Below are 10406 nucleotides of genomic sequence, written 5' to 3' on the forward strand. Positions count from 1 at the left end.
TGAGGTATGTTAGGGGTTGCTGCATTATGGGTAAAGGAGGAGCTCGAGAACTTTTTGGTGGTCACAAGAAAAAGTAATGGCCAAGTCGGATCTGAGGATCAGATCCTAACCTAACAGTTGAGGAAGAATGAAAATGCACACTACAGATGGAAAGTTATGGTGAGAATTTAACTCCTTATCTGAAGTAGTTAACTTCATTTGCTCAGCAACCTGTGGGGTATCGGATATGATTCGGATCCGAGCCAGCAGCTTTCCAAGCTAACAGATCTGAGCTCCATGCTCCTCTCCTACCCATAATGCCCTCCCATCTCCCTCTAACCCTCAGATCTCGTTTGTTGCGGCTTCCATAAGCTTCTCTGAATGAGCTCCGAGCGTAGTACTGTAAGTGTAGTATTTAAATCTTGAATTCCTGTAAAATTTTTCTCTAACTTTGTGTGTGTGAACTTCCCCTTATCTTTCTAGTCTTTTTTGGGTAGTTCTTTTAACTTTTGGTTAAGTAAGATTTATTCCCCTACCCCCTCTGTGTGTGTAAAGGTGTGTGCTTGTGGGCCTTCTTTTCCTTTTCTTCTTTTACAATGGCTGAAGGGCCCTAAAGCCATTTTCTCTAAATGTACTGAGTGTGGCCATAAGCTGTCCCCAGCGGATGGCCACACTCGGTGTGTCCTGTGCCTGGGGGTTGATCACCTCTCCTCAGGCTGCACTATTTGTGCAGCCTTCAACCCCAGGGCTTTGAAAGATAGGAGGTCGAAGCTTATTCTAGTGGGCCTTTTGCTCCCGGACTCTGCTTCATCCTTCTCGGTGGTGCCAGCTGTGGCTGCCCCACTTGCTGCTCCTGATACCCTGGCCGGGACTCACCCTCCCTCGCTGGCCCAGGAGGAAAGGGATGGCAGAAAAAAGGATAGAAAGGATAGGGAGAGACAGAAGGAAAGGCATCGCAGTCATAAGAGGCAGTCCGACTTGACCTCTTTGGCACCGCCGTCTAAACAGCTTGCCTCTCCCCTTAAGGTCTCTGGGCCTTCCCCCTCCTGGCTCCGTTCTCCACGTTTCTCCCCGGAGCCAGAGGAGGAGACCCGGTCACCCTCAAGGTCATCCAGGCGGCCTTCCTGGCCGGCTTCGGTGGCCTCATCTAGATCCACCAGAAGTTTATCGGACGGAGATATGGACCGGATGATGTGTCGATTTCTTCAGGCCCAGATGCAGATGGGAGTGCTCTTTCCTCCCCCCCTTTTTCGCCCCCATTGCTCCTTCTCCAACCCACTTTCAGGGTTTGGAGCTGTCAGATCTGACTAGCTTTGGAGCCGGGGTAGGGTTGGTGCAGACAGTGTTTCCTACTTCGGCGCTGACTGTACCCTCGAGTCTGTCGGATCCATTTTCAGATCCGAGCTCTCGGGGCCATGAGCTGAACGTCGGATCTGGAGGGGACAGTGGGCCTTCGGCACCATTAAGGTTGGGGCACACTACACTTTCAGATCCGGTCGGGTCACCTTCGGCACCAATCTGCACATCAGATCTGAGGGGAATGCTTTCAGATCCAAGGGAAAGCAGTTCCCCCTCGTCATTCGACGTCATGCGGAGGGTCCTTTTGAGGGATTTGAGGCCCCAGGCTCTTGCTTCGGATCCACCCACCATTCCCACTCAGACAGGCCTTTCCTCCATCATCCAGCCCCAGGGACAGCCTGCGCCTATGTCCCAGATTGTTCCCGTAGAGGAACAGGACATTGTTGGTGAGGCCTCTTCAGACAGCCCCCCTGAGGAGGTCCCTCACAAACAGAAGTGCAAGAGGAGGCACTTGGACTCACCCGCTTCCCTCACGGAGGACACAGACTTAGAGGAAGGGGGAGGTTCCCCAAGGTCACCCCCCCTTTGGAGACATTATGGAAATGTTACACATTAGAGGGGGGTGGTTTGCCCAAAAACCTTCCTCGGATGAGTCTGTGTTTCTGGAGGCATTTGACGCAGGCCCATCTACCTCTTGGGTGTCCCCTCCTGCCGACCCCCTGGTAGACCTCATAACTACCAGGGCATGGAAGGAGCCGGATACTGTTGAGCCAATACCCAAGAGACCGGACAGGATCCTCAGCCCTCCCACGGACAGGACAGTTTGGAGCAAGGGTGCCCCAGTGGATTCCATGGTAGTGACAGCTGCCACTAAAAAGGAATTAGCACAGGAGAGTTCCTCGGTGCATCCTCCAGACAAGGAGTCTCGGATGATGGACCATTTGGGAAAGTGGATGTTCTCTTCAGCGACCTTCTCTGTAAGGTCACTGAATTATATGGCACATGTGATTCGGCTCCAGCGGGACCTGATTAAAGAGTACGCTGGGTCACCCCCAGATTCCATGTCGGCCGAGGACAAGCGGACCTTCTCGGCTCGAATGGCCCCTCTCAAGTCAATCACCAACACATCTATGCGGCTTCTCTCCCATACTATGGAGTGAGTGGCTAGAACTAGCAGAACGGGTGTCATCTTACGTAGACAGGCCTGGCTCCATCTCTGCGACTTTGTGGAACCCTTCAAGGCATCCTTCACGAACGCCCCTTTTGACAGTTCTACACTCTTCAGCAAAACCGTCTGCAATATGCTCCTCCACAGCGAGAAAGATGGGAAGACATTGTCTGCCGTCGGGATCTGCTTCTCGGCTCCTCAGAGATCCTACTGCAGGAACCAAAGAGGACAGAAGAAGATGTGGTTCCGGAAAGCTCAACAATCCCGTTTTGCTCCGGATCCCTTGTCCTTCAGAGGCAGAGGAGGACAGGGTGGATGCCAGCCCAAGGGTAGAGGGGATCCAAAGAATTTTGGGTCGAGAGAACCTTTTTCGGATCGACCCTTGCAACGGCCCTGAGGGATTTCCCGACTGCTCCTCTCTGGAGGCAGTCGGGGGGCGCTTCTCGGAATACCTAGCGAAATGGGAGTCCATCACGACAGATCGCCAGGTGCTCCGAATCATATCCAGAGGCTATTCAATTCCTGTCCTATCTCACCCTCCCCGATCAACAAAACTCCCCGATGTCCCACCCGATCAGAGGGAGGCAGCCGCATCAATAATTCAAGGGCTGCTAAGAAAAAGAGCTATCCAGTGCGTCCCACCCCCCCTGAACAATCCGGATCAGGCTTTTACTCCAGGTTCTTTTTCGTGCCAAAAAAGACGGGGGAGTTATGACCCATTCTCGACCTGTCAACACTGAACCTGTCAGTCACCAAAGAAATATTCCAGATGGTCACTATTCAATTCATTCTCCCACTTTTGCAGGAGAATGACTGGATGTGCTCGATACACCTCAAGGATGCGTACTACCACATTCTGATGAACAGACCATCCAGAAGGTTCCTCTGCATTTGGCTGGGAGCCAGCCATTATCAGTTCAGGGTCCTACCCTTCGGTCTCACCACAGCCCCCAGGGAGTTCACCAAGGTCATGGCAGTTGTAGGGGCCCACCTGAGGCTTCAGGGAATACAGGGCTTTCCATACCTGGACGACTGGCTCCTAACCTCCCCCACCAGGCATCAACTCTGCTCAGGCAGGGACTACTTCTTACACCTAGCCTGCCACCTAGGGATCACGATAAACCACCAGAAATCCTCCCTTCAACATACTCAAATTTTGGAATTCATAGGGGCCAGGAATAGACACTACTCAATCCAGAGTCTTTCTGACAGTGGACAGACTTCACAGTCTAAGTCATCACATTCTAGACCTCTTACAATCATCAGCTCCCCCAGCGGAACTAGTCCTGAGGGCCCTGGGATCCATGGCAGCAGCCATCAATCTGTCGCCCTTCACTTGCCTGAAGATGAGGATCCTTCAATGGACATTACAAGTTCAATGGTCTATTCTTTTTCACCCCCTGTCTACACCTATTCCTCTCAGCAGGATTTGCAGGGAGTCGCTTCTTTGGTGGCTCCACTCCAAAGATCTTCGAGAAGGCCGCCCCTTTGTTATACCCCCTCCCCAAGTCACGGTGACCATGGACGCATCTCTCCTTGGGTGGGGGGGCATTGCATGGGCAGATCCGTCCAAGGCATGTGGACTTTCACAGAGACCTCACTGCATATCAATGTCCTAGAGATGAGGGCGGTGCTTCTAGCGTTGCAGGCCCTCCATCCCCTTCTCCCTCCAGGAACTATTGCACTTCAAACAGACAACATGTCAGTAATCTAGTACATAAACAAACAGGGGGGAACCAGATCCTATCCACTTTGCAGGGAGGCAGTGAGAGTATGGGAATGGGCGATATCCACCAACCGCTTTCTCATAGCAACGCACATCCCGGGTCGGTCAAACATCTTGGCGGACAGGTTGAGTCGAACGATCCTCTCACCTTACGAGTGGTCTCTGAACCCAGCAGTAGCAAAACAATTCTTCCTCCAATGGGGTCAGCCTTGCTGTGATCTCTTCGCCTTGCCTTCAAACACAAAGTGCAGCAAGTTCTTCGCTCTGATTCCCCCTCCAGGGGAAGCCCCCAGAGATGCTCTAGTTCATGCTTGGCCATCAGGTCGTCTGTATGCTTATCCTCCACTTCCATTAATGACAAAGTTCTTGCAGAAAGCTCTTCGGTTGGGGAGCAGAGTTATCCTCATAGCCCCATTCTGGCCTCGTCAAACCTGGTTCCCTTACCTGTGGTCTCATCTAGTACATCCTCCCTGGATTTTAGATCCCAATCCGGATCTGATCTCTCATCCTTTAGGATTGAAGACCCCCGATCTGGACTACCTCAAACTCTCAGCTTGGTTGATCCAGTTCCCTTAATGGCTAGGACTCCCGGTATATCTTCTTTGGTTAAGGCCATCCTGGTGGCTGCCCATAAACCGTCTACCAGGAAAATCTACAAGAGTAAATGGAAATGTTTCTCTGTCTGGGTGGAGCACAGGAACTTAGACCCCTTCACGGCTCCTATCCCAGCAGTTCTAGACTTTCTTTCACATACCTTTGATCAAGGAGCTAGTGCTTCTACTATTAAAGTTCAGTTGGCAGCTATTTCCCACTACCATGTTGGAAACAGTTCAAGGCCTCTAGCATCCTCCAAGATATGCAAAACATTCATGAAAGGAACCTTTTTGTTAAGACCCCCTATTAAAGATCCAGTGCCTCCATGGGATCTTACCCTAGTTCTTCAAGCTCTGACTGGGCCTCCTTTTGAACCCAAAGCTTCAGTCGACTTAAAATATGTATCCTGGAAGATGGCCTTCCTGATTGCCATTACTTCTGCTAGAAGGATATCGGAGCTTCATGCTCTTTGCAGTAAACCTCCCTACATCATCTTTCATAAAGACAGGGTCTCCCTCAGGACTAATCCCTCTTTTCTGCCCAAAGTGGCTTCAGAAGCCAACATCAACCAGTCCATCAATCTACCTGTCTTCTTTCCAAGTTTCCAAAACAAAGGAGAATACAGACTTCATTGTCTGGATGTTCACAGACAGTTACGTTTTTACTTAATCAGAACAGCAGATCTTCGAAAATCTGATCAACTTTTTGTTTCCTTTGCAAAATCCTGTCTGGGGAAACCAGTCACTAAAGTAACCTTAGCTAGATGGATTTCCCAGTGCATTCTCCTAGCATACAAAAGTTCTGGATGTCCTGAGCCCCTGAGAGTTCGAGCCCATTCTACCCGATCTATGGCCACTTCTGCTGCTTTCTGGTCAAGGGTTTCTTTGGATGACATTTGCTCAGCAGCTACTTGGGCTTCCTCTCATACTTTTATTACACACTATAAATTGGATTTAATATCCAGGGGACATGCATCGTTTGGCTCAGCAGTGCTTCGGAATATCCTTCCATAAGGGCCTCCCAAGTTGCTGGTAGCTGGGGACTCTGTCCCACAGGTTGCTGAGCAAATGAAGTTAACTACTTCAGATAAAGAAGTTATGTACTCACCATAACGTTCCATCTGAGTAGGTAACTTCATTTGTCTGCAACCAACCCTCCCTCCATCCCCCGGACCCTTAGTTTGTTATCAAAGAATCAGGATATGTCTTCATTCAGTTGACATCACTAGAATGTATTGTAACCATTTCTAGGTTATAGCATTTCCTATTGCCCTGTTTTCTGGCAAACTCGATCTGAGGGTTAGAGGGAGATGGCAGGGCATTATGGGCAGGGAGAGGAGCTTGGAGCTCAGATCTGTTAGCTTGGAAAGCTGCCGGCTCAGATCCGAGTCAGATCCGATACCCCACAGGCTGCAGACAAATGAAGTTACCTACTCAGATGGAACATTATGGTGAGTACATAACTTCTTTTTTTCTTGGGTTTATTCAGGCCTATAAAATCAGTTTTAAGACCTAGACATCAATAAATGCAACCACTGTAAAGATTGCTTTGTGCTGAATACTTTGCCATTTACATATTTCTAATAACTCTTATGGTTCTGTAGATAAGAACATTTGTTGTTTGTTTGATCTGTAAGACAATAACTTAATTTTTAAAAGGCTTAGGCCATACCCATTGGAAGTTGAGAATACAACCACAAAACAGCTCCATTGGATGTAATGAGAAAGCTAGAAAACCTGCTGCTAGGAAATAATATATTAATAAATGCAAAAGATTTTCTAGTTGATGCTAAGACTAGAACCAGGAACCTTTTAAGGCTAGTGTTTCTATAATTGTACTTTATTTGTGTGAGCATAAGGTAGGTAAAAATGCATGATAAAATGTATTAAGTACACTTGTCTTATTCCTCCATTAAGGTACATTTATTGGCCCTTTCAGCATGCCTTCAAATGGATCCTACTCTTTCAATTCAATCTTGTGAAAATGCTTTTGAAAGGGGTGTTGCATACAAAACCTCCTAGAAAACACATAGCGCCTCCTTGGCATCTTAATTTTGTCTTTGAAAAATTAACTCTTGTTCATTAGGCAAACGTGAGGTTCTTAAGTTGGACAACAATGTTACTGATTGCTCTGGCTTATGCAAGAAGAGTCTCTGAGTTGCAAGCTCTTATGGTGGTTCAACCTTATCTTATTTTCCACAAAAACAAGGTCCCTTAAGAACTAATCCTTCATTTATGTGTAAAGTGGTATCCAACTTTACCTTGAGCCAAGCTATCCATCTCCCTGTCTTCTTTCCAGAATGTAAATACAAGGGAGAAAGGATACATCATGCCATGGAAGTCCATAGACAACTTGGATATTATATTGGTAGAATTAAATCTTTTCAGCTCTGATCAGTTGTTTATTTCTTGTGAAGGTAAGAAGAAAAGACAACCTGTGTCAAAGCACACTATTTCCAAATGTTTGCCTCATGCTATTACCTTTTGTTATATCCATAACAACAAAGTACTTCCCGGCTGGGTCAAGACTCTTTCTACCAGGGTTTGGCTTCATTTGTAACTTTTTAGAAAGGGATAGATTCTAGAACTATTCTAGAAACAACAACTGGGTCCTCTTTATGTACCTTTATAAAACAATACAAGCTAGATTCCTTCTCCATGTCTATAATAGACTTTGCTAGGACTTTTTTCCAGAGGCTTCTGGACCCTCATCCTTCCTCCTCAAAGTCAGTGTAAAGTATAGTAGTCTACCCTTATAGCTAAGGATACTGCAGCAGTGATAAATATGATGAACATAGTACAGTAATGTAAATAAACTTACCATAACAGTAGATGTTTGAATGATCACAGCAGTGATTTATGGGTATTTTATACTTATTGCTTGAATGGTATGATAATAAGTTCATTCTACAAAGTATAATTACTGATTATAAATACATTTCTCTATGAAGTCTAGAAAGGGCTGAAAAACAGAATAAAGCTTGTGGCAGTGTTAATTATTGCTTTGCCATCAACCAAGATTACATGGAATGCTGTTATAAGACCAACATTACCTTTCATAGGGATAAGAGCACAGCTGATGAAAATTCCATGTGGGAAAGAAGAGAGGGAGTAAGATGGATAAATACACATGCTAAATTGTTTGTTAAGTAGACCTGTCTTTGAATACAATGTTGTACATCTCTTCTTTCTTGTAATCATACTAATAGTGATTTTCTTCTTTTACACATCAGAATAGTTTTTATTAGAACATGCTTCCACCTCATACACAAGTATTTTGGTATCTGAGTTAATAGGGAAGTGGCATATTCTCTGGGAATTATCTGACTGGTTTAGTTTCTAGTCAAATGTAGTTACAATTTGCCAGCAGGATTCATGGTTAAGAAATAGAGTGACAAGCATCTATATTCAATGACTTTCTACTGTGATGAGTGCCTCATTCAACTGTACCTTCATTTACAGCTTTGGTATTTTCCCAGCCAAGACAAAAGTGAATGGATATGAGGATCTAGTTTGATGTGATCTGATATATAGTCATGGGTATCTGTAGCCAATTAGATCATAGCAAAACTGAAGAGAAACAGTCAAGGTGAAGTTATGATGCTCATGCAAACAGCCTTACCAGGAGAGTAACTTCTATTATGATCTGTAAGGGAGGATGAATTTTCATTTTGTGCCAGTCTTTGACAATAATCTCTTGGGTAGCATTTAGGAGACCATGAACTGGAAGGGAACATTTGTCTCTAAATATAAAGTCAGCAGTACTAAACAAGCAGCATTAATAAATGTCAAGACCACTAAGCCTTGTTAATAGAGTATACACGTTTTGCTATGGGTGTGCAATTTTGGAGTTGTAAGTAGAGGGGTATGGGGACAAAGTCTTCTGCATGGGAGATGCATTGTCCTTCTCAGCAGTCAAGAATTCTTTAACATGTTAGAAGAACTGCTAGCTCATACCTCTCAACTGTACAGATTTTCGCAGAATGTCCAGATTTTTGCCTCATATTTTTGGTCTGTTCTTCATAAAACTGTGGCCTTTTGGCAAATTAGTGGCAAATCTTTAAAGATTGAAGTTAGAAAATAATGACAGACATTTGAGTTTCAGATTTCATAACCTTCAGAAAATTCATGCTAATGCAAAACCTGTTATATTCTATCACCTGTCTAAATCTGTAAGAGCAATATTTAAAAATTGTCCCTATTTTTGGGCCTTTGTCTCACTTTTATATATGACTTTGTCCAGATTTCTTACTCTAAGAGTTTGAGAGGTATGCTAGACCTGGAATACTGATATTCTTTGTTTCAGGTAGGACTGCTTGATGGCCTTATAAGCAGAGAATGGTGACAGTAATTGCTCAAGAAATTAAAGTTATATTGCAAAAGAAATGAATTAAATTTCTTGGACTGTGATAATTCAGACATGAATGCATCTTCACACACACACACACACACACACACACACACACACACACACACACACACACACACACACTCACACAGACACACACACTCACACACTAATTTATATATGTTTATTATTTTTTTATTCTTAGGTTTGTTTGCAATCTTTTGAAAGATTCTCTGGCAGAAAAACATGCCCGTTATGTAGAAAGGAACAATACCAGACAAGAGTGATACATGATGGTACAAATAAGTATAAAAATAAGTGTGCAGCAAAGTAAGTCTCAGTTGTTGATGATGTTTACTACATTTTTTTTTTAGTTTTGGAATGATATGTTATGGAGCCAGTATTTTTTTTTTTCAAAAAATGATGCTATTAATTAATGCTGGAAGTCAGTGGGGATTGTTTGATGAGAGAATGGACTGTTGCAGAGACAATAAATCGTGGACATTGAAGCATAATGCATCTCATTACAGCAGTGTGACTAAGCAATGTAAATATTGTGTATTTTTACTGGGTGAAATGGGCATGAGTCAATTTCAGGTAGGTTGGCTTCTAATAGTGGATTGTACAAACTTAGTAGAACACCTAAAGAAGGAAAATGTCCACTTATTGTTCATACAGATCTTTGTAGAAAAAAAATATTCACAGCCTTCTTAGTAAGGCTTCTGATGTAGGTCAAGAACTTCCTTGGACCAGAGATGCCTTCAATGCATGGCATACAATGGGTATAAAATTAAGATATGCCTCTAATAAGGAAAACTTCCCAGTTGAATGACACAGATATCTGCACTACTGAGACCAAAATGGCTCTTCTGATACTTCTGTAGTTTTGATAAATTATTTTCTTTGTAATTTCAGTTTTCATAGAGTTTAAAATTATAAATGTTTAGGTAACTAGAAGCCAACAAACCTTTGAAAGTAAGAATTTTAACCAGTACTATAATAACTTAATATCAAGTAATTGATATTTAGTGAAGTCACAGCCAAAAGTACATCTGTGAAATGAAGTATAATCCTTGAGCAAATATTAGGACCAACAGGGACACCAAATTCTAGTAACTATGTGGAATGTTTATGAGAATCTGTAATTATAGGTTGATTTGATGGCAGCTGGAGACAGGTGCCTATATAAGACAGGTTAATTGACAGTGTAGCAGAAGCCAATGTAGACTCCAATGTTCATGGTTCCAAATGAGTCTGGAAGGTTTTGCTGTTAATTAAGATGATGGAGTAGTT

The 10406-nt window shown here is 44.2% G+C and overlaps 1 protein-coding gene across 2 annotated transcripts in view; it reads left to right on the top strand.

The window, feature by feature from the left end:
* The window catches only part of RNF32 (ring finger protein 32), a 1105278-nt gene that overhangs the window by 635532 nt on the left and 459340 nt on the right, over positions 1 to 10406 (top strand). For both annotated transcript variants that reach the window (XM_044064786.1, XM_044064787.1), the window contains exon 6: positions 9319 to 9443. In XM_044064786.1, the coding sequence (XP_043920721.1) occupies positions 9319 to 9443 (125 nt within the window). The remainder of the gene's footprint in view (positions 1 to 9318; positions 9444 to 10406) is intronic.

Source organism: Protopterus annectens, chromosome 3.part0, assembly GCF_019279795.1.
Source record: "Protopterus annectens isolate FY-2018-M chromosome 3.part0, PAN1.0, whole genome shotgun sequence".
Classification (NCBI taxonomy): domain Eukaryota; kingdom Metazoa; phylum Chordata; order Ceratodontiformes; family Protopteridae; genus Protopterus; species Protopterus annectens.